The 25112-nt window shown below is 43.8% G+C and overlaps 1 protein-coding gene across 4 annotated transcripts in view; it reads right to left on the bottom strand.

Moving 5' to 3' along the window:
• Positions 1-23212, bottom strand: part of LOC122544249 (uncharacterized) — a 34418-nt gene extending 11206 nt beyond the window's left edge. The window contains exons 1-8 of one of the 4 annotated variants that reach the window (XM_087981082.1): positions 19552-23212; positions 15691-18425; positions 15473-15596; positions 3959-4081; positions 3595-3665; positions 2352-2529; positions 1955-2092; positions 176-447 (exon numbers count right to left, since the gene is read on the bottom strand). In XM_087981082.1, the coding sequence (XP_087837208.1) occupies positions 176-447; positions 1955-2092; positions 2352-2529; positions 3595-3665; positions 3959-4081; positions 15473-15485 (795 nt within the window). In that variant the 5' untranslated portion in view covers positions 15486-15596; positions 15691-18425; positions 19552-23212. The other 3 variants (XM_087981084.1, XM_087981085.1, XM_087981083.1) reach the window with 3 other exon arrangements.
• Between the last annotated feature and the right edge of the window lie 1900 nt (positions 23213-25112).

Raw genomic sequence — 25112 nt, 5'->3', positions numbered from 1 at the left:
TTGTTCAATGCCAAGTACATTACTGTCTAACTTGATTCCCCTGGCTGTCCATTCATTGTCAAGACTGGAGAAGCAACCAGAAACAGAAACCTTAAACTTTTCACAAATATTTTCCAATGAGTCCTCAGCTTCTTTAAAACATGCAAGAAACCTGATAATGATGACAGGCACTCACCACCCATGAATAGCCACTGACAGCAGCTGATTCTTCATTTGATGTGATTCCTTCATAGGGTCCAAAATGAACTCCTTTAGGAATAGCCTTTCCTTCATTCCACACACCAAAACCAGCCTTTCTAATTTTTGATATCGCAATGCTGAGGCCCTCTGGAAGGGTTAAACGTGCTCGATCTGGTTGATTGAATTCAACAACTGTGTCCTTTATGAACACTGGAGGACCATGCACAGGACACTCTTCAACAAAAAATGTCTCGCAATCTTCGCAAACTGTTGAAACACACAAAATTAAAGATGGATCAGGATTTCAGTTTATTACTCAATATTTATGAAGGTGACAGGGCCAGCATGGAGAAAGCTCTCAGAAACACGTTCAATCCATTCATTGTCAAGAGGGCAACACAGATTTCAAGGAACGGTAACAACGCAAGAAATGCCACTAACCTTGAGCCAACCTCCACTTACAGTTATGGAGATGTACATAATGGAAACCGACCCTTTGGTCCAACTTGTCCATGCCGACCAGTTATCCTAACCTAATCTAGTCTCATTTGTCAGCACTTGGCCCATATTTCTCTAAACTTTTCCTATTCATATACCCATCCAGATGCCTTTTAAATGCTGTAATTGAACCAGCCTCCACCACTTCATTTGACAGTTCGCTGCATACATACACCATCCTCTGCATAATAAGGTTACCCCTAAGATCCCTTTTCTATTTTTCTCTTCTTACCCTAAACCTATAGCTCTGGCTTCCTCCACCCCATGCAAAAGATTGTCTATTTATCCTGTCCATGCCCTTCATGTTTTTATAAACCTCTATAAGGTCAGAATATGAACAGCATTAGCTCTTAGGGGCAAGGTACTGGCATCAACAGAGATTGGCTGACTGGCAGAACAGAGTGGGGATAACGAGGTCTTTTTCAGAATGGCAGCTGGTGACTAGCGGAGTTCCATGGGACTTCATGTCGGGACCACAACTATTAATGTTAACAATCTGGATGGAAGAACTTAAGGCATCGTTGCTCAGCTTGAAGATGACACAAAGGTAAGTGGAGGGACAGGCAATGCAGAGGAAGCAGCAAGACTGCAGAAGGACGTGGACAAGTTACAAGAGTGGGCAAAGAAATGGCAGATGGAATACAATGTCTGAAGAGTGAGGTTATGCATTTAGGTTGGAATACAGACATAGATGATTTTATAAAGAGGCAAAGGCTTTGGAAATCTGAAGTACAAAGTAACTTGGGAGTCCTGGTTCAGGATTCTCCTCAGGTTAATATGTAGGTTCAGATGGCAGTCAGGAAGGCAAAGAGAATGTTGACATTCATTTCAAGAGGGCTACAACACCAGAGCAGTGATATACCTGCTGAAGCTGTAAACGGGTCTGGTCAGACCACATTTCAATATTTTAGGTGGTTTTGGGTTCCGTATCTAAGGAAGGATGTCCGGGCCTTGGAGGGTTCCAGTGGAGGTTTCCAAGAATGAATGAAACTTACAGAACACTGAGAAACCTGGGCAGAGTGGTTGTGGAGATAAATGTTTCCACTGGTCGGAGACAGGGTGGTTAATCTATGGAACTAATTGTTGCAGAGGGAGCATCTTGTGATCATTTGTAGTTGGTGATGAGGAAACATAAGTGCTTGTTTCTGGACAAACACGGGGTTTTTCCCTTGCCAGGCTATATTGCTGCAGCAATGGTCTAATTTCTCAAAGCATGTCATATCAACCCTTCCAATAAATTCTTCCTGAAGAATTGGCTAGGTCACTTTTCACGTACACAGAAAATCATCATCACAAAGTTCCCTTTCTTCAGTGTAAATCTTTCTCTCTTTATTTCTCAAACTGTATCTTCGCTCTTCCTTTTTATTGTGTGTTTCCTCACTTGAAGATTCCAAAGTGTTTCCAGAACAGACAACTGTGGAAGAAATCAGAAAGATTTGAATAATCCCTGAAAAAATCCAACTCTTTTTGTTGTTTTATAGAAAGGGTATTTTCTGTTTCAAGTTCAGAATCTGTAGATAATTATATATAACAAGACACTGAGTAAGTTTGATGAATCACTGCTGGAGTAGACACATTGCCATCAAAAGCTTATCCTCACTAAAATATAAAAATAAAGTAAAATCCAAAATCAACAAATCTATTCAGAAATTCCTTTATTCCTGGACAGATACCTTTGATGGATTCTTCTTGAGCCTCAAATTCACTCATCGCAGTATTAGTTTCGCGTTTGATCTTTTTAACTGAAACTGTCTCTTCCAAAACTGAGGGAGTGCCCTCACTGAAGCTCCTTAAACCTGCATCTTTGTCCTCCTGTAAATGGGATGCAATTGCCAATTGTCCTTCCTCGTTCTGAAATGTAAAATGTAATTTTTACATATTGTAACTCTCAACTTTCTCTGATCACCAGATTATGCTTTCCATTTGGTCTTGTTTCATACTTAATAAACCAAGGTTCCCAACCACCCATTTGAGAAATGTATTCTCTCTCTCCAGTTACATATTTTAGGAATTCCCTTGTTTGAAACTATCCTTTTGTATTTCACTTAAGTAAAGTTAATCTTCCAAGTAAGTTGCATGTCTTTCAATCTGCTGTTAATTGAAAATTTCAGGTTCTCAGGGTGCATTTATTGATAATCAACATCAAGAGGAGGTAATTTACAATGTCACTAGATCATGAAATTTAAAATGACAAATCTGCAAGTGGAGAATAGGATTAGAGATAGGAACAAAATAGAATCAAGGTCGCAGTAACTCTGGGCAGAAATACCACCAAGGATAAAAGGAAACACTGAAGCTGGAAATCTGAGATCAACACACAAAATATTCAAGTGCGTACTAGGTCATTTTGAGTTGGAAGAGTAGATAATGATGTAAGTATTTCAGCTACAGGGAGAGGCTGAATACACTGAGGCTGGTTTTCCCTGGAGATACAGAGGCTGAGGGGTGACCTTATAGAAGTTTATAAAATCATGAGGGGCATGGGTAGGATAAATAGAAAAGACCTTTTCCCTGGGGAGAGGAGCCCAGAACTAGAGGCCATAGGTTTAGGGTGAAATAGGAAAGATATCAAAGGGACCTAAAGTACAACTTCTTCACACAGAGGGTGGTGCCTGCATGGAATGAGCTGCCAGAGGAAGTGGTACAATTACAGCATTTAAAAGGCATCTGGATAGGTATATGAAAAGGAAGAATTTCGAGGGATATGGGCCAAGTGCTAGCAAATGGGACTAGATTAGGTTAGGAAATCTGTTGGCAGGGACAAATTGGACCAAAGGGTGTGTTTTCGTGCTGTACGTCTCTATGACTCTGATTCTAATATATCTTTCAGATGTTGACAGGGTTGCAATGAATATCCAATAGTTTCTTTTTGACTTGATATGTTACCTGGTAACAACTCTGCGCGGACCAAATTACCTTTTTGCTGTTCTCTTTCTTTGTCTTCTTGGTACCATCATTCTTGAAAGGTGGCTTAAAGGTTCTCACCTCTTTAAAAGAATTTCAATTTCATTTTAGATTTTCTAAAGTTGAAGCTTTTTTCCATTAGTAACACTGACAATCCTTAACATTTTCAAAGCAGAATCAAATATAATGTAGCTAAGAAGCATATTTGCGTTAATTCTAAATGCACCTGCATATACATACGTAAAGTCAAATACTCAATTGACTTGACTTTGCAAGTTATAAATGTAAAGTGACTGCCTCCAGCTTGCTCATGGCTCACACAAAATTAAAATAAAACATTTTAAGATTTTTAACAAAGGAAACAAATTCAACTTACGTAGTGGGTTTTTCACAAGACATTTAGGTGTCCAATCTTCATCTGAATCACTAGACTCATACACACAAGGTCGATTACCTCTGCCATGTCTCAACATGAATGCTGGCTTTGGTACATTCAATCCTGTAAAAATTAAAATATTTCAATCATTGGCCATTTACAATTGTCAATATTTATTTTTACTTATCAGAGTGAAATAAGAAACCTGTTGAATCCAATCATTTCAGAATCTCAGGTAAGAGCAATACAGGACATCCTTCCATGATGGCACCCAAATATTCATCCAGCTACAATTAAGCAAGTTAAAAGAAGCTGTCACATTACGCCAGATTACTTGAAACACAGCACCCAGACCAATGGACATCCAACAGCCTTTAAATTTATTTTTCCCTTCTAGTGTGTGACCAACTGCAGGCTCAAAATGAAAGCAGCATATTGTGATGCCTCAATGTACAGGAAAAGGAAAGATATCAAAGATGCAAAGGTTACCTCCATTATTTCCAAGTGATTTTTTTTTATCTTGAGTCAGCACTTTAAAATGTATAAGGTTTACTACAATGAGCAAAGGAAAACAACACAAGCACCATGTCAAAGATAAACATGGACAGCACGAGTCTGAAATAACATTAAATTTTGCAAAGAATCCACATTTCAGTCAGCAGCTAAGTGTGGAAAGAGGCACTTTCAAACTAATGTCAAAGGATAAAGATTTTTTTCTGCTTTCTACAAATACCATTCTCATTATAAATGACAGTGTTTCATTGTGGTTTAACACTACTCATATCAATTAGAAATCAGTTCACGTTGATTGTGTTTCAGGAGTGATTGGAATATGTCCTTTCAGGGAAGCAAAATTGAAAGGCAGAAGTATATATATTCCAGCACCTTGCTAGCAGTGAGAGCCAGAAAGGAAGTGTGCACCCCAGCATCCTTAGCCTGGAAGGTTAAATTTGGTTCAAAATGATTTTAAAATATGAAATCAAACAGCATCTCAATGTAAGTTATTTAGTAAAATGCGCTGATTAATTGAGAGCAGTAAGCTAGTCTTGCAGCACTTGATCAGATTTGTGGGGCAGCACTTGATCAGATTTGTGGGCGGCACGGTGGCACCGTGGTTCGCACTGTTGCCTCACAGTGCCAGAGACCCGGGATTTCAATTTCTGCCTCAGGCAACTGACTGTGTGGAATTTGCACATTCTCCCAGTGACTGCGTGGGTTTCCTCCGGGTGCTCTGGCTTCCTCCCACTATCCAAAAATGTGCAGGTTAGGTGAATTGGCTACGCTAAATTGCCGATGGAAATGTGTTGCTGGAAAAGCGCAGCAGGTCAGGCAGCATCTAGGGAACAGGAGAATCGACGTTTCGGGCATTAGCCCTTCTTCAGGAATGAGGAAAGTTGGTCCAGCAGGCTAAGATAAAAGATAGGGAGGAGGGACTTGGGGGAGGGGCGTCGGAAATGTGATAGGTGGAAAGAGGTCAAGGTGAGGGTGATAGGTCAGACTGGGGTGGGGGCGGAGAGGTCGGGAAGAAGATTGCAGGTTAGGAAGGCGGTGCTGAATTTGATGGATTTGACTGAGACAGGCTGGGGGGAGGGGAAATGAGGAAACTGGTGAAATCTGAGTTCATCCCTTGTGGTTGGAGGGTTCCTAGCCGGAAGATGAGGCGTTCTTCCTCCAATCGTCGTTTCGCTGTGGTCTGACGATGGAGGAGTCCAAAGACCTGCATATCCTTGGTGGAGTGGGAGGGGGAATTGAAATGTTGAGCTACAGGGTGGTTGGGTTGGTTGGTCCGGGTGTCCCAGAGGTGTTCCCTGAAACGCTCCGCAAGTAGGCGGCCCGTCTCCCCAATATAGAGGAGGCCACATCGGGTGCAAAGGATGCAATAGATGATATGTGTGGAGGTACAGGTGAATCTGTGGCGGATATGGAAGTTTCCTTTGGGGCCTTGGAGGGAGGTGAGGGGGGAGGTGTGGGCGCAAGTCTTGCACCTCCTGCGGTTGCAGGGGAAGGTGCCGGGAGTGGAGGTTGGGTTGGTGGGGGGTGTGGATCTGACGAGGGAGTCACGGAGGGAGTGGTCTTTAGGGAATGCTGATAGGGGAGGGGAGGGAAATATATCCTTGGTGGTGGGGTCCGTTTGGAGGTGGCGGAAATGGCGGCAGATGATGCGCTGTACATGGAGATTGGTGGGGTGGTAGGTGAGGACCAGTGGGGTTCTGTCCTGGTGGTGGTTGGAGGGGCGGGGTTCAAGGGCGGAGGATCGGGAAGTGGAAGAGATGCGGTGGAGGGCATCGTTGACCACGTCGGGGGGGAAATTGCGGTCCTTGAAGAAGGAGGCCATCTGGGATGTGCGTTTTTGGAACTGGTCCTCCTGGGAGCAGATGCGGCGGAGTCGAAGGAATTGGGAGAATGGGATGGCGTTTTTACAGGGGGCAGGATGGGAGGAGGTGTAGTCCAGGTAGCTGTGGGAGTCGGTTGGTTTGTAGTAGATGTCCGTGTTGATTCGGTCGCCTGAGATAGAAATAGAAAGGTCGAGGAAGGGGAGGGAGGAATCTGAGACTGTCCAGGTGAAATTACGCTAAATTGCCCATAGTGTTAGGCAAAGGGGTAAACGTAGGAGGATGGGTCTGAGTGGGTTGCTCTTCGGAGGGTTGGTGTGGACTTGTTGGGCTGAAGGGCCTGTTTCCACACTAAGTAATCTAATCTAATCATCTAATGGCAGTTGTCTTTTCCCAAGGATGGGAGTTTAAGATCAGGAGGAATCCCGTCGCAACCCGGAACCTTGCCTGAGGCCAGGCGGTCAATGGCCTTGCTGAGCTCTTCTAGACTGATGGCTCTGCACCTAGTTCGTACATGCTCAGCAAGCACATGATGGCATCAGGTGGTGAAGCGAATACAGTAGACATCAGAATATTGTTCAACCCACCTCTCCATCTGCTGGCCTGTGTTTGTGATTACTTCCCCAGTAGAGGATTTGAGGGGGGCTGTCTTGCTCTGAGCTAGCCCTCGTGCCTTCTTGATGCCTTTGTATACTCCCCTAATGTTCCCAGTCTGAATTTTCTCACTTAGCTGTGTCCCATACCAGTTAGTGCAATGCCTGACTGTCTGCTGAACTTGGTTCCTGGCAGCCCTGAGAATCTGCAGGTTCTTCCCGCTAGCTGATCACTTGTACTCAGCAAGGGCGACACGCTTGGCTTCAACAACGGCGGTCATCTTGTTCGTCTTAGCCTCAAATCAGTCTTTTTTCTTGCTGGTCTTCTTCCCAAAGATAGCCAGGGATGTGTGGTGTATGGTATCCTGCAAGGTTTCCAACTTCTCTGTGCCAGAGTCTCAGTTTTGTAACGCACTATGTTCTCTCTCAAAAGCCTCGAAGAACTGTTGCACAAGGTTTGGTTGGGACATCTTGTTGACATTGATGCACGGGTTCCCCTGTTGCTTAGTGTGATGGAATCTCTTAGGTTGCAGCCTAATCTTGCAACACACTAAGGAGTGGTTTGTGTCACAGTCACACTATGATAAAAGCGTGCGTGGAGAACATGTTTGATGATGGCAGATCTAACTCGGATCAGATAAAGTTGGTGCCAATGCTTTGAGCGCCAGTTCTCCTTGTGCTGAGGCTTTGTCTGAAAGTAGGAGTTAGTGACACACAGTTCAAGCAGTCATTGTCCATTCTCATTCATTTTGCCAACGCCAAAATGCCCAAGGCAGAATGGCCATGAGTCATGCTCTGCACCCACTATGGCATTGAAGACACCCAGAAGAACAAATTGCTCCTTCCTCATGGTGTAGGAAGGACTGGACTGAAGGAAAAAGGTTTAGTGTTAATTTACAGGAATATGGTGGCCCCTTAGGAATTTGTCATGGGTGGACTTGTTCAGAAAATCGGGTCAGAGACAGAAGTTTCTTGAGGGTCGGTTGTGGGTTGACAACTAACCCAGCCAAAGACAGAAGTCTCGATATAGGGTTACATAAGGATAAAAGAATTAGGAAAAACTAAAATCTAATCTGGTCAGAGGACATACTCTGAAACAAGCTCTGATTGACAATTAAGGCTGTGTAAATTCTTTATTGGGATTTAGGCATAAATTCATCTTACATTTTAAAAGATGGGACAATGACTAGACAAGAGTGACAGAGATTCCCCAGTACAGTACATGTATAAACAGAATTTGGAAAAGGGAAAAGACAATAGAGTATTGAGCACACAGTTGACTAAATATCTGGGCACTGATAAATGGCCATAAGGGGATACCTGGAATGTAGCTGCAATCAAAGAGGCCGAAAGGAAAATACAAGATAAAAAGGTGAGTGATAAATGGAAGGGAATGATTAGGGAAAGGAAACAGGAGACCAAGAGAAGGCAGGACTAAACAAAAATTAAGAGTTGGCAAGATAATGCATGTAAGAGAGGGACTGGGTTATCTACGACGACGGAGGCATAAAAGAAATGGGAAGTTTTGAAAGCTGAGTGTTATTGATGTAACAAACAAAAGGAATTAAAACCAGACCCAAAACCTGAGAGCACTCTCCAACTGGCAGTAACTCAAAAGGATGAGGGTAAAGGCTTAAACTGTCTAGACGACCTGTCCAGAATGGATGCACTGTTTTTAATTCTGACGATGAGGATCCCGTTAAGGGTGGGTCCTGGGGAAATCCGCAACCATATGGCCCACCACTCAAGGGTGATGGGCAATCATCACCTGACCCATCAGCCCCCCACTTGAAAATGATAAATCTTCTCCGGACAATGGGGGGGGGGTGATTAGCCCACCAGGACATGGTCTCAATCCCGCTGATGCAGCAAAAAGCAGAGATAATCGCAGAGAGCCTGACAGATCAATTAAGTTTGCTGATCATTCCACCAACAATGATGATATCTCTCGGGGGAATAGACGGGTGGATGAGTTCACCCAGCAAGGAGCGCAAGAACAGCACCACCCTATTAGCGCAGCATCCTTATCACAACTTTACAACACTGCAGCCCTGCCCAAAAGTGAGAAGGTAAAGAGCTTACAGGGGGAAACCCCTGTGGTCAAAAACCACATGTGGCAATGTAGTGGGTGTACCAATGTAGGGGGTGCAACACGTCTTTGGCTAACCTCGAATAGTAAAGTTTGTGTATCTGATTCCTTCTTCCCCACCCTGCTTGATTATGTTCACTCATTAATTCATGCGGGCAAAAGGGGAATGGTAAAATTATGTAATGCAACCTGGTGGCACCCGAAAATGAATAAGGAAACTGGTGAATTGTGGCATTTTGCAATATATGTGCCAAGCACAACCCAGGAAAATCGGTGCCAGATCCAGGAGGGAAAACATCGCTTCCGCAACAACCTTTTCAATGTATTCGACTTACTTTTGTAGAACTACCGCGTGTGCATTGTTACAAATATTGTTTGGTTATTATTGATGTTTTTAGCTGCTGGATGGAAGCACAGCCCACAACGGATGGGATTGCGGAAACCACCATTATGATCTTGCTACGGCATGGGAATTTGGGATCATTTTGAGATTCAGTTTTCCTGAAATCATCAGTTCTGATAATGGCGCCCATTTTGTGGCAAAGATAAATAAGGAACTGGGTGAGCATTTTACTATCAGACAGCAGTTCCACTGTGAACTGCAGCCGCAGATATAGTGGAAAGGACTAATGGGGTCCTATAAAAAAAGTTAGCAAAGCTGGCTGACGAGATTGATCTAACCTGGTTAAAGGTCTTAACACTAGCCCTTTCTGAAATGAGGGTCACCCCGCACTCCACGATTAAATTGACTCCAGCAGAATTGATATACAGCAGGCCACTAAGGACTCCCTGGGAAACCAGACGGAACCCAACAATCACTTGTGATCTACATACAATGAATGAGAAATTAATAACATATGCTCAATCTTTAACAAAATCTGTTTTAGCTCTACATTCCCAAGTTCAGGAGGCCCAGAACGGTAACGACGGATTGGAGGAAGTGCCTGCCCTCAGCCCGGAGACCTGGTCCTAATACAGAACTGGGGACGCAAGAAGTTAGAGCCATGGTGGAAAAGACCATTCCAAGTTCTGCTCACTTCTCCCACTGCTGTGAAGGTCGAAGGGCTATCCAACTGGATTCAGCAATTAGATTGCAAGAGAGCTGTCCCACCACCACAGATGACTAGGAGAGCTACGACCACCAAGGACTGATTTTAACCATGCTTGTCTTGCTCCTTGTATCTTTTCAAACATTTTCTGTTGTGAGTCTGCAGGATAATTTATTCTGGTGCACCCATCTTAAAATTCACGGTCGGGAAAGGGAATATGTTATCCCCTATCGCTTTCAACCACCTTAATGTTAGTTGCTACGCCTGTTTGGTCACTAACCAGGGGCCAGCTCTGCACCCTCCTTAAAGTCTCCAACAGTACCAAAGTACAGGAGAATGCATGGAAGACCACCCTGGTAGGGAAAGCCCTGTGTTGGAGTCTGACATCGTCAGAGACACCTGAGAAAGTGGATAACCTAACTTGTTGTCGGAGAAATTAGGTCTATAGGGAATTTGTACATATGCCAAGGTCCCGGCTGAAGTGGAGAAACCGAACAAACAGGCGTCCCAATCTCACTCGACAATATAACTATGACAATGGCACTAGTTACCCGATGTGCCACAACGGAAAGGGATGGACGTCTGGAATGGTAATTGTATCCCATAACATCTCTTGTGTGCTGAAGCACTGCCTCCAACACAGCTGTGACTTAAGTAGCGAACAATATCATTGTTCCTGTAACAAGTCCCAAGTGTGTAGACCTCACTCGAGGCACTCAGGTAGTGTGTGGCAATAGACATGGGATCATGTCCAGGTCGTGAACTAGTCTTTCAGAGTTAAAAATCATAATCCCAATGAGCAATGGTCACCTACAGATAATTGGCTCGAGGTAGGTTATTCTCGGGAGAAATAGCCTAGAAATTCCACTGGTTACCAAGTGACCGGTGGATTTATGTTCATGTTCAATGGTACCTATGCTACCACTGTTAGGAAGCTTCCCACCCGATTGGTACTGTTAGACCAATAACCATTCCCTGTCCTTATGATATCAAAGTCCCTCATTGACTTTCATCCCTATCTGTCTCCGAGGAATTTTGTGAGCAGTGGAAGGATCCTAAGATCCTTGATCCTCCATGGGGTACGGTTTCCTAGGTACCCTCAGTCTTGGTGGGTCAGGAGTGATAGTCACCAAGAACAGAAACTTTCTAATCTGTGGCCTCACCATCCTAGGAAACGCCACCATCAAGGCGCTTGATAGCATGAATAAGGAACTCAGGGAATTGCGACTCTTTGCCTTACAGAACCATTATGCCCTAGATTAACTCTTGGCTAAAGAGGATGGCATATGTAAGGTGATTAGTAACATGTGCATTATTAATATCACTGACTTCTATTACAACGTGACCCAAGAGATAGAGACCATAAACACCTACATTGAAGGAATTCAGAAGGACCCCCTGTGGGATGGTGGCCTTTTAATTTACTGGGTAATTTCTGGGGCATGATTAATCATTATGTCTCTATTATTCTGTTGTTTGTAGGGGCTATATTTCGGCTTAAATGTTTGCATGGTATTATTTCCAGCCAACAACCTTTTTGATGTGTGATTATGGAATAATCAAGGGGGATTGTAAAAATGGTACATTTTAGGATACACTTTAGCTTGCTTGAAACTGATATGTTAAACAAAATGGTGTCAGGGCAGGGCATGATTAGCTTGAACATGTCCAAGTGTAAACAAAAACTACTGTGAACAGCAAGATAACAAGTACACGTGACAAAAGGCTTGTCCCAACATGTCCCAGCAGTAACTGAATTGGGGGCAGTTGCACACGAAACTGCAGGAAATGCCTCTTTTTTAAAGAAAAAAATATAAAAAGCCTGGACTTGTGTAATCACACTGGAGAGCACTTGCAGCAGTGCCTATTGTGTAAGCACACACTCTGGATTGCTGGGCTCCCCCGCCACATGGTGAGAAGCAATCAATAAAGGATCTTTAATAATTTCTTTTTCTTGTTCTCTCATTATTAGTAGGAAAACCAAGTGAGCTTTAACAGCATTAACCCCTCTCTCCTCCAAACTCCTCAGAGCACATTAACCCCTCTCCTACCCCATCCCTCAGACTGGATTAACCTGTCTATCCTCACCCCTCAGACTGCATTAACCCCTCTCTCCCTCAGACCACATTAACCCCTCCCTCCCCCATCCCTCAGGCCGCATTATCCCCTCTCTCCTCCTCCATTCCCTAAAACCGCATTAACCTCTCTCTCCTTCCCCATTCCTCAGTGCACATGAACCCTCTCACCCCCACCATCCCTCAGAGCACATTAACCCCTTGCACCCCCATCCTCAACGGACATTAACCCCTCTGCACCCCTCAGACTGCATGAATCCCTCTTTATCTCCTCATCCCTCAGATTGCATTAACCCCTCTCTAGCCCCCCCTTCCCTCAGACCACATTATCCCCCTCTCACCCGCCACACCATCCCTCACAGCACATTAACCTCACTCTCCCCCCATCCCTCAGAATGCATTAACCCCTCTCTCCCCCAACCGTCAGACCACATTAACCCGTCTCCCCCTCCATCCCTTAGTCCACATCCGATCCCTCACGCACATTAATCTCCCTACCTACCCCCCCCCAGGGCCCGCACAATCTTTCGGACCACTTCCTAAGATTAGCTTACTGCTCCCATTGCATAAAGGCCTCTGTCAGTGCTAGCAAGAAGGAGCTGTACCACAGGCCATGTGGGAAGCCAAGATCATTGCCCTCTCCAAAAACAAGGGTGAGAGGAGCAACTGCAACACCTGCAGAGGTATCTCTCTCCTCAACACTTTCAGCAAAGCCTTTGCTTAGGGTCATCTTGACTCACCTGCAGAAACTGGCAGAATGTGAATACCCAGAGTCACAGTGCAGTTTCCAAGCTGAAAGGACAACAGTGGACATGATCTTCTCCCTTCACCAACTGCAGGAGAAGTGCAGAGAACAGAAAATGCCCTGTATGTCGCTTTCATCGACCTCACCAAGGCACTGACCTGGTCAGCAGGTCTTTTCAAGGTTCTCCTGAAGATCGGCTGCCCACCGAAACTGCTGAGCATGATAGAATCTTTCCACAGTAACATGAAAGGGACAGTAGTTAATCGCAACACTTCTGAGCCCTTCCACATCTGCAGCGGTGTCAAACAAGGCTGCATCCTCACTCACACTCAGGGATTTTTTTTTGCAGTGGTCCTGAAACATGCCTTTGGAGGGGATTTACCTATGCACTTACCTATCAGATGGCAGGATCTTCAACCTGGCCTGCCTTAGACCCAAAACAAATCTAGGCGCGGCACTCGTCAGGGACATGCTGCTTGCCGATGATGCTGCAGTTGCAACATACACCCAGCAGGAACTCCAGTTACTGACAGTCCGCCTCTCTCATGCTTGCAAGGATTTAGAACTGTCTGTCAGTCTGAAGAAGACAAGCGTCCTGGGTCAGGACACAGAGGCACTGCCGGTCATCACCATCAATAACTACGAACTCAATGTCATCCACCAATTTACCTATCTTTACTGATAACCACTCCTTGGATACAGATATCGACAAGAGGATCGGGAAAGCAGCCTCAACTCGTGCTCACCTCACAACTCTAGTATGGACAAATCCCAAGCTGACGGTGAAGACAAAAATGTCAGTCTACAATGCCTGTGTCATAAGCACACTGCTGTACAGCAGTGAAGCGTGGATTACAAATTCCAAACAGGAGAGAAGACTGAACACATTCCACTTGAGGAGTATCCGCTGTATCCTAGGCATATTCTGGCAAGACAGAGTGTTCAACGCAGTGGTCCTATCTCACACTGGCCTTCCCACATTGCACACTCTTCTCAGGCAGCAGAGACTGCGCTTGCTGGGCCACGTCCACCGCATAGAGGACAGCAGAATCCCAAAGGATATCCTCTATGGATAGCTTGCATCCGGAAAGAGATGCACTGGGCAACCCCAGCGGCTACAAGGACATTTGCATGAGGGACCTGAAAGCGCTTGGTATCGTTACGGAGTCCCAGGAATGGCTAGCAGCTGACTGCACAAGATGGAGAAGCATCCTGAACCAACACCTTAAAACAGAGGAAACAAAGCTGATGATCCCTGCAGTGGACAATTGGACATGAAGGAAGCAGTGCAGCAGTTCTAGCAGATCAACGACCACATACAGATGTAACCGCTGCAACCAGGACTACCACTCCAGCATTGGTCTCTTCAGTCATAAGTGACATTGCTTCAGGGAAGCAAAGCCAGAACGAGGATGCAACCCATGGTCAGCCATGACTAAAAAGGGCCTCACCTCACCTCACTGATTAATTAGGATACAGGGGCCAGAAACTCCTACATTCAATGTTTGGTGTGCTTTTTACTCACCTCTAGCACAGTGACAATAGAAATGCCATTGGTGGTTTTATTTTCGGTCAGGTGGAGATATAATTGTCATTTGAGAGTGGTCACTTGATGATACCATGGGCTTTAAGAGGTTATTTTATCCTATTGGTTTTGAAGAGTGATTTTAAGTCAAAGCCGCTGAGCAGTCAACCAGAGCCACTAAACTATGGAACAAGAGAAGAAGACTGAATGGTGTGGTCAAGCTGTCACAGAACCAGAATATTTAGTTTCAGCAGTTGCTGTTGGCATCTCAAAGAAGTGGAAACTATTTTTCCCTTTCAGTTACAGCCAAAACTGGGGATTCTCTTCTTGTTGCTGGAATTGCATGTGAGACAATCTATTTTCTGAATTTGCCTTTTGTCAAGGGATTGTTTATGGGATGATATTGGAACAGTTAATTAGTGACATTTACTGCTTTTACTATTGTTTGTTTTCCAATAGGATCAAGTTATTCCAGTTTCTTCTTTCTTTTGTTCAATATTAACTATCGTGGATAAATCTGACAACACCAGGTCATAAGTTTATTTTTGACCTTGTACAACCCAGTCCAACACCAGCACCTCCACATCATTACTTTAAATCTAGCATTTTGGCCAACTGATTTGAATCTGGAACGCAATACTTTACATTTACCTTTAAAGGAAGAAAAAGTTAGGGCCTGGTCTGTGTTCTGAATATTTTGAGGGGGTTTAGTCTGGTCCATAACACAAAATAGTTTTTCAATTGAAAGCTAAGTCTATGGTGGTCCAATGAGCAAATAACCACACTGCTGCTTAAAATCACATTGCTAAAACTCAGATAGGATTTCTCACTTTTGTACTCTGGAAAATTCAGAACCTTCATCTGCGATTTAACAATGAGAAAATCAATATTCAGAAGTTCCAAGGCCCAGGACAGCAATTTACTTCTCACAACAGGTCTAATGGGTGTTAATAATGCAAAATGGAAAATCCCAACCCAACGTCTGTCTTCACAAGACAAGACTGACCAGAACAATGCAATATTCAGAGAAGCCAGCACATGTCAAAAGTTGTCAGGAAAGGCAGCTTCACAGATGGAAAGCAAAAAACATTGACTTTGTACAAACCTATTGCAAGCATGGCCTCATAGTTCCTCTTCACATTCTTATAGCGTGTTTTTTCCCATTCACTTAGCTCTGCCCACTCATCTTTAGAAAAATGATGGGCAATATCTTTAAATTGGTCTTTAATCTGAAAATATAAAATCATGGTAATTCTTTATATGTCTCATAAGTGATTGTGTAATCTTCACAAACTAAAGACTTACAAATATGGGATAAGCTACCTTTCCAGATCGACCATTCTTTATTAGAATATCCTCCAGGTCCTCAGAGTGGGCAGGCAATAAACACTGGTAGAAAAATTACACAACAAACAACTATCTTACAAGACATTTCAATGATGGAGTTGTTGTTCATATGGGTACTGTAACAGAGTAAAAATAAAGCTATATAAGTCCACATATCCATTCATTTCACTCAAAAATGCTACCACCTGGCCAGACACCTCTTCGAAGACCATCCTTAACAGTCACTCCATGTTAGCTGTTGTAGCAAATTCTGCAGGTTTTTTCTGGACCTTGGACAGTTTCTGCCATGACTGCCCTTTTGAGAGTGAAGAAGCTCTGCATGTCCACCTTCATTGAGTCACCAATAGACATTCAAGGAAGGTTTTCACTGTTTCAATCTTTGTCATTTCTTCACAATTCCCTCTGTGTTCTGGGGTCAATGATTTACTGCACAATGCTACGACCTCCTGTAACTTGCTGATCTTCTTGTACATGACAATGAGCTATTCGGAGACAACAATCAGAGATGACTGGAGTGACATCAACAAAGTTACAACCAGAAGAATACAAAGCCACCTGGCCTTGACCAGTTGCATCAGCATAGTGCTCCAACTGCAGACTTGCTTGAGACATTGCATAACTTGGCATCATTTCCAGTTTTCATCAGGACACTCGATGTGGCATTGAGCCTTTCCAGATGAACTAGCTGCACTGAAGTCAAAGTTGACATTAAGTCTGCATTGTCAACACTGTAGATGTCACCAACAGTAGTGGGATCTGCAGAAAAAAATGCCATTTGTGCATTGTTTTGACTCAGGGTACATATTTTAGTTAACTGAAGCAGAGGATCTTGTACCAGAGGATCAGCTATGTGAAAGTGCCCAACTATCACTTCTGACTTCACAGGTACTGAAGTTGCTGCCTGCCTGACAATACCCACGATGTGAATTATTTTCTCCTTTTATCCTTAATTCCATGACATGGATGTGCCTGGCGAGCATTTATTACCTGAGGTGAAAGTGAACTGCCTTTTTGAAGCCTTGACATCTACGGGCCTTACAGAAGAAATTACGGGATTTCGATCCAATGACACAAATCGATGCTCATGGTGCGATCATCACAACCACAGTCTGTTGTTTCAGCAAACCTGCATGTCACTTTTTACTTTTGAAAAATGCTGACACCAGGATTGTGCTGCCAACTGTAGCCAAGCCTGTGAATGTATCTAGGAGATGGACCTTGAAATATTGGGGCCAATGACTGTTGAAAGCCTCCATGGATATCCCAGAAGACCATTCCTCTTTGACTCTAAGGCACAGCCATTTGCTTGCAGCACTGGCAGGTGAGTTACTATGTAAAGGCTGCTGGCACATGGCACAGGTGCAAGCTTTAAGTAGTTTACAGCATACAGCAGGATGTCTCCCCTATTACTTAAAGGGGGTTCACCATCAAGCCAAGATGTCTGCCTTTGAATACGCACTAAGAAACAAAGCAGGACACTGAGGTGCTAACTGACTGAGCGCTAAAAGAACAAGTGATCAGAACCCAATCTGACAGCTGGGTGTATTTAAATAGCAGCAGTGAAATGATAATTGTCAATGTCTCAAGCTAAACAGTTTTAAATGTCCTATCAGTGGATTGAACAGATGCCATGCCATTTTTGAGAGTCTGGACATTGCTGAATGGCAGCATTCGTGGACATGGCACCCAAATTAGGCACAAGCGAGGACTGCAGATGCTGGAGATGGAGTCAATGGTATGGTGCTGGAAAAGGTCATGCAGTATCTGAGGAGCAGGAGAATTGATGTTTTGGCTAAAAGCCCTTCACCAGGCATGAGGCTGTGAGCCGAGGGGCTGCTGAAATAAACGGGAGGGGAGTGGGGCTGGGGAGAAGGTAGCTGAAAGTGTGATAGGTGGGGTTAATGATGATAGAATGGAGAGGAGAAGGGAGAAGTTACGTGGGAAGGAAGATGGGCAGGTGATGAGGGCGGTGCTGAGTTGGAAGGTTGGAACTGGGATAAAGTGAGGGGGTAGGAAAATAAGGAAACTGGTGAAATCCACATTGGTGCCGTTGGGTTGGAGGGTCCCGAAGAGGAAGGCGAAGCATTCTTCCTCCAGGTGTCAGGTGGTTAGGGAGTGGTGATGGGAGAGGCCCAGGACCTGCATGTCCATTGTAACTGTGAGGGGGCATTGAAGCTTTTGGCTACAGGGCAGTGCATTTGGTTGGTGCTGGTGTCCTGGAGATGTTTTCTGAAGTGCTCTGCAAGTTGGGGGCCCAAGATGATGGCCCTCATAACCCAGAACTGCAAAAGTGCATTTATGCCATTCGGACCAAAGGATACAAACATCTGGCTGCATCTGGTGACAGAGTGGCAGCTGCGATAGATTAGCAGGCCCAGCCGTCTCACAGTATGCTATAAATGAGTGATCCTGTACTCCATGACATTCATCGTTGGTCCTCAGCACACAGAGTAATTTGATAGGGACCTTGAGCTCACTCCGAGTGCACCTTCCTCAGGTAGAAACTTCAATGTCTCCTCTAAAGACACTTCATAGGTAGTCTGGGCTTCCACCTCCAACCTTGCAAACGAGTTCTGTCTTTCATATTATAAATTCTTGGCCTCTAGCCTCCTTGTGGTGTGTGGTAGGATCAGAAGCTCTATGTTAAGGTGGTGACATATGCCATTTAAAAAGCCATCTTAATGCTGCCAACTGGAATCTTGTCTTGACATCTGGAACGTTGTGGGGAGAAAGTAGTTTGTTATATCAGACATCTAAAAATACCTCACTTGATATATCAGACGATTTGTCCAGATTAATTGCCATTGCTTATATGGCAGAGCCCTTTAAGATATTGCCATGAGGAACACTGACAGCATTGACGTGACTGACCAGCTGAACCTTCCTCACACAAAGCTGCAAAAAGCCCACTGACTTTCTGGTTTCCACTGAAAATCTCCGATGACTTTACCTCAGATTTCCTCTGCTCTGACAGCGCCTTTCCAACACCTTTCCCATTACTCTTAGCTTTATCCATTCCTTCTTGAGAACAGGCACTTTGTTTATTCTACTTGAACCTTGAATTGTAGTTCTCTACACCTTAGTTTTCTCCATGGCTATGTCCTAAGTCTACTAATTCCTCCCTTACTTTATCATCCTACAGGTGAAAATGAATCCCAAACTCCACCAAATATTTTCCTATCAATAATAGCATCTAATCTTTATTGAACTAATGTCTGAACTGCACTTTTCTTCTGACTTTCCTTCATCATCTTAGCCTTCTTTCTCACTTAAATGAGATAAGCCAAATCCATCAGGAATTCATTTTATTCCATTCCTGTAAAAAACAAAGTCACCAAACAAATTTCTGGAATATTAAACACAAGTTACAAACTGAAAAGGAACCAAAACACAACCTAGTGGTTATTTTTCTTTTCCGGAAAAAGTCCAATCTTTCCCCTCTCCAATTTCAAAAACCCAAGAAAAACAAATTGTAAAACTGGCCATTCCGTTACCAGTTACCCATCCATTTTCCAAATTCGTGTTTAAGTTAACAAAGGGCTCCTTTAATCTAGAGCGAGCAAACTCGCTAAATAACGTGAGGTGATAATAGTCTCTCGTCTTGTTCTTTTTTTCACCCGGAGATTTATTTCTGACTGCACCCGCCCTCACTTATCTGCTCCAGCCTCAATCCCTAACTGTTTGATTCCCCGAAGGTTTGACTAAATTGAAATATCCCTCGAGTCCACCCAGTTAAAGAGTTCACTTTTCCCGCGCTCTCTCCCTCTGTCAGCCTCGCGCTTTCTGCCGATCTCCCGCCGACGCCGCTCCTATTTATAGCCTCCCACGCGCGCGCACCTGTGACAGTTGGCGGCCGTTTTTCTCTTTTCAAAAGATCCTCGCGCTCTCCCGCGCGCGGCTCCCAACCGTCGAAGTCAGCCGCCCTCATTGACGGAACTTCGGCCACGTGCCGCTCCCCGCGCCATGACCTCGTGGTTTGGGTCTTTGGATGGATGGGGGGGGGGGGGGGTCAGACGTGTTTAAGGCAACAGGCCCTTCGGCCCAAACTGGTCAGTGCCGACCATGGTGCCCACTCAGCTCGTTCCACTTGCCCGCATTTGGTGCAGTTCCCTCTAACAATGTGTCTATCCAAGTAGGAGACCAAGGTTCAAGTCGTAACCCGCTCCAGAAATGTGGAATTACATCCTGGAACAAGTGGATTAGAAAATATTTACAGGAGAGCTCAGGGTGCAAAGACTGTGGCTCAAAAACACTTAATGGGGTTTGAAAAATATAGAATGCCCACCGTGTGGGAGCCTGTCGAGACTACACTGACTCTCCAAAGAGCAACCCACTCATACTCTCACCCTGCGTATTTGATGGCTAATCCACTTGCACATTCCTGGACACTATGGGCAATTCATCATGACCAATATAACTAATCTGCACAACTTGGACTGCAGGAGGAAATTGAAGCCACCTGGCAAACACTGGGAGAACATGTAAACTTAACATACACAGTTGCCCAAGTCTCAAATCGAACCTGGGTCCTTGATGCTGTGAGGCAGCAATGCAAACCACTGTGCACCCCATATATTCCCTCACTGAAGAGCTCTATTTTGTTCAATGTGAACATTCCCTTATTTGAATATCCTTTGATACAGACACATAGGAATAGCAGTAAGCCATTCATTTCCTCAAGCCTCTTCTGTGATTCAATAAGGTCATAGTTGATCTATGGTCTAACTCCATATACCTGCCTTGGGCCAAATCCCTTGGGAGTCTTACTTAAAAAGTGGAATATCTGAGATTTAAATTTAACACTGACCGCTGTTTGAGGAAGAGAATTCCCAAGCTCCACTACCCTGTTTATAGAAGTGCTTCCTAACAGCTCTTTCGAATGGTTGGGTCCTAATTCTTAGATTATTGTCCCCTCATTCTAAAATGATCAATTAACAATTCAATAACTACCTATCTCAACAGAATAAATTCTTCCTATTCATATACCCATCCAGATGCCTCATCAATGTCATAATTGTAATAGCCTTCATCACTTTGTCTGGCAGCTTATTCCATACGCCACCCTCTGCATGTAAGTGTCCCCTCTCACCTTGAATCTATGCCCTCTAATTTTGAACTTCACTATTCTGGGGGAAAGACCTTCCATATTTACCCTATTCATGCCCCTCATGATTTCATAAACCTTTGTAAGATCACTCCTCAGCTTCTGACACTCCAGGGAAAATAACCCCTGTCTATTCAGCCTCTCCCTAATGCTCTAACACTCCAATCCTGGTAACATCCTTGAATCTTTTCTGCACCCTTTCAAGGTTCACAGCACCTTTCCTGTAGCAGGAAGACCAGAATAGAACGCAACATTACAAAAGTGTAAACATTACAACATTACTAACCAATGTACTTTACAGCTGCAACATGACTTCCCAATTTCTATACTCAATGCATTGACCAATAAAGGCAAGCATACCAAACACCTTCTTCACTATCCTATCCACCTGCGACTCCACTTACAACGAATTATGAACTTGCACTCCAAGATCTCTTTGTTTAGAAACTCTCCCCAGGACCTTACCATTTAGTGTACATGATTGGCTTTTCCAAAATGCAGCACCTCACATTTATCTAAATTAAACTCCATCTGTCACACCCAAGCTCATTGGCCCATCTGATCAAGACCATGTTGTACTCTGAGGTAACCTTCTTCACTGACCACGACACCTCCAATTTTGGCATCATCTGCAAACTTACTAACTGTACCTCCTATCTTTGCATACAAATCATTGATATAAATGACAAAAAGCAGTGAACCCAGCACTGATCCTTGTGGCACACAGCTTATCATCTTTGAACATGTTGGCTCCCAAGTGGTTCTGAATGATAAAGTAAATGCTGACAGGAACAATCACTCATTCTTTGAGTACCAACTACTCTTAATGATATAAAATGACAGAAACGTTTTTTTCTTTTGTTGCAGTCTTATTTATCAGTAGTTTGTTTTGATAATCTGCTGTTATCATTCAAAGCTAATATTTGTATTTGTTGCGAGTTCATTTCAATGCTTCCACTAACTACCATAAAAATGTTGTTTTAAGATTGATCAATTGCTGTACATTTATCAGAATTATCAAAATTCTGATTGCCAGTTAACCTCTGTGAGAGGGAGAGAATAAAGGATGAGCTCCTAACTGGAAAACAAAACCTAAAATTCTTAAACTGATGGTTCATGAATGTTCTTCAGGCTGGAGAAAGGTTTGCAGTGAAGATCCCCAGGGGTCAATATTAGGGCACTTGCTTTTCCTGCTACAGATTAATGATCTGGATCTTGATATGAAGTGACAAGTTCAAATTTTGCAGATTGAACCAATTGTAAGCTCTGAAGATTTCAATGTGAATCTCCAGATGGATATTGACATGTTTGTAGTGCCGCCAGATGCGGTTTGATGCAGAGAAGTGTGAGGTGGTGCACTTTGATTGGAAGAACATCGAAGGACAATATAAATTCTGAAGGGGGTGCAGGATTGGGGGGACCTGGATTGTTTTACTTAGATCGTTGAACGTGGCAGGACAGGTTGAGAAATACGTTAAAGCATCCAGTGCACAAGAGCAGAGATGTGATGCTGAATTTATGCAAGGCATTTGTTACTCCTCAGTTGTAATTTTCTGTACAGTTGTAAATGCCTTACTGCGAGAAGGATGTGAACACATCAGAGACAATGCAAAAAGAGTTTACAAGAATGGATCCAGGAATGAGAAACTTTATATTTACCCAGATCATTGAAGGTGGCAGGATAGGTTGAGAAATACGTTAAAGCATTCAGTGTACAAAAGCAGAGATATGAGGTTAAATTTATACAAGACATTTGTTAGACTCAGTTGGAATATTGTGTACAGTTGTAAATGCCTTATTGTGGGAAGGATGTGAACACATCAGAGACAACACAGAAACAGTTTACAAGAATGGATCCAGGAATGAGAACTTCAGTTATGAAGATAGATCAAAGAAGCTGAGACTGCTCTCCCTGTGAGATGGCTGAGGGGAGATTTGATAGAAGTTTTCAAAATAATGAAGGGGTTGGATAGAGTAGGTGAGGGTGGAAGCTAACTGTGCTTAGAAAAGGATAAAAAAGCAGAGGACCTAGAGTTAAAGCGATTTGCAAAAGAAGCAAATGTGAAATGAGGAAAAGTTTTCTCACAGAGCTCGTAGTTGCGGTATAGAACACGCTGCCTGGGACAGCATGGGATGATTGTATAGATAGAAATAAAGTTCAACGACATGAGAAAATATCACGAGATTGGCAGTAGGTAATGATGCTCATGTGGGAAGCTGGTGTAAACACAATGGACCGAATGGTCCTGTGATGGAGACTGGGAGAATGTGGAACATGCTACCTGAGGGAATGGTTGAAGTGGAAACAGTGAGGGTGATGAGAATAGATTGTCAGGGTGGGAGATTTAAATAAGAAAAGAGGCAAGCATGAATACCAGCATGGATTGGTTTGGCCTAATGGCGCATGTATATGCCCTAAAACCCTATGCTGCACAAACTTGTTGTGATGAACCAAAATGGGTAGGGTGGACACCTTGATATGTTGGAGGATGAATAGTCTATGGGAGGAGGTAGAGCCGTGATAGAATACAATATACAACCAATAAGGTCATTTTCAATTAGATGAAAACAAAATATTTCCACATCAGATTCACAATGACATTATATCCCATTTCCATCCTGTTTGGAGCACCTGTTATTCCATGTAGAAACTACAGTGTCTTTGAGGCCCTTCACAAACCACCCATGATTGAGCAAATCCTAGTCTGCATTGTCGTCCTATAAATTCAGTTGATTTTGGAAATAATTCACACAGTGCAATCACAACCAGTTTAAAGACTGGCTGTGAGTCATCAGGTATTTGGAACCTGCCAGTGAAACACAGGATACCAGAAGACTCACTGTCCCACCTCTCTACCTCCTCTCTCCACCAGCTTTCCCCATCAACAAAAGCCAAGTCACTAAAAATCATAGAAATATAGAACCTCTACAGTGAGGAAGCAGGCTGTTTGGCCCATCAAATTCACCCTCTGAAGAGCATCCCACCCTGAACCAGCCTCCCACCTTATCCCTGTATTTCCCATGGCTTATCCACCTAACCTGCACATCCCTGGACACTATGGCCAACTTAACATGGCCAATCCACCCTAACGTGTACATCTTCAGACTGTGGGAGGAAACTATAGAACCCAAAGCAAACCCACCCAAGCTGGAATCAAACCCAGGTCCCTGGTGCCATGAGGTAGCTGTGCTAACCACTGAGCTACCATCACCACCTTTTTCCATATTTTCCTTCACGGAACAGGAGGATTACTAACAAGGTCAGTATTTCTTGTTTCTTCTTAGCTGCCCCTTGAACTATTGCACACCACGTTCTATGGGTAGATCCACAGTGCCCTGAGAGACGGGATTCCAGGAGTTAAACCCAAAAACTCTGAAGGAAAGGCGATAACTTTCCAAATCAGGATGGAGAGTGGCTCAGAGGGGAACTTGCAGGGGTGGTGTTCCCATGTATCTGCTGCCCTCGACCTTCTAGATGGAAGTGGTTGTGGGTTTGGAAGGTGCTGCCTGAGGATCTTAGGTGAATAGCTGCAGTGAATTTTATAGTTTGGTAGAGACTGCTGCCACTGTGTGCTGGTGTTGGAGGGTGATCGTTTAGCTTAATGAATGTGGTGCTGATCAAAAGGACTTATCTTTAAATCATATTGAGCTTGAATGTTGGAGTCACACTCATCCAGGCAAATGGGAAGTATTCCATCACAACTGGGACTGGATGAGTTTAGGATATCTGGTTGGCACGGACAAAGGGTCTGTTTCCATGTTGTATGACACTACGACACTCCTGACTTGTCCCCTTGTTGATGGTGAACAGGAGGCAAATTACTTGCTGTAGGATTCCCAGGCCTTGACATGTTTTATAGCCATTGCATTTATATTGAATTGAATTGTGAATTTGAATTTTTTGTCACATGTACCAAGGAAAGCTTTGTCTTATGAGCAATACAGGCAGATCACAGAGTTAAGTAGCATAGATAAGTAAATAATAGGTAAACAGCGGCAGAAACAAAAACACAGGTACAGATCAATGGTAAGAGTTTGTGAGTCCTTTCAGTAATCTAGCAACAGTAGGGTAGAAACTGTTTTGAAACCGGCTGCCTAACACCACACAGTTATATTAGATTAGATTACCTACAGTGTGGAAACAGACCTCTCGGCCCAACAAGTCCACACCAATCCTCCGAAGAGTAACCCACCCAAACACATTCCCCTACATTTACCCCTTCACCTAACACTACGGGCAATTTACCTAAAATGCACATTTTTGGACTGTGGGAGGAAACCGAAGCTCCCGGAG

Source organism: Chiloscyllium plagiosum, unplaced genomic scaffold (genome assembly GCF_037043375.1).
Source record: "Chiloscyllium plagiosum isolate Xiang-an unplaced genomic scaffold, Cpla_swu_hap1 HiC_scaffold_38, whole genome shotgun sequence".
NCBI classification, from domain to species: domain Eukaryota; kingdom Metazoa; phylum Chordata; class Chondrichthyes; order Orectolobiformes; family Hemiscylliidae; genus Chiloscyllium; species Chiloscyllium plagiosum.
Note: the sequence above shows the minus strand (reverse complement) of the source record. Positions and strands in the feature narration are given on the sequence as shown.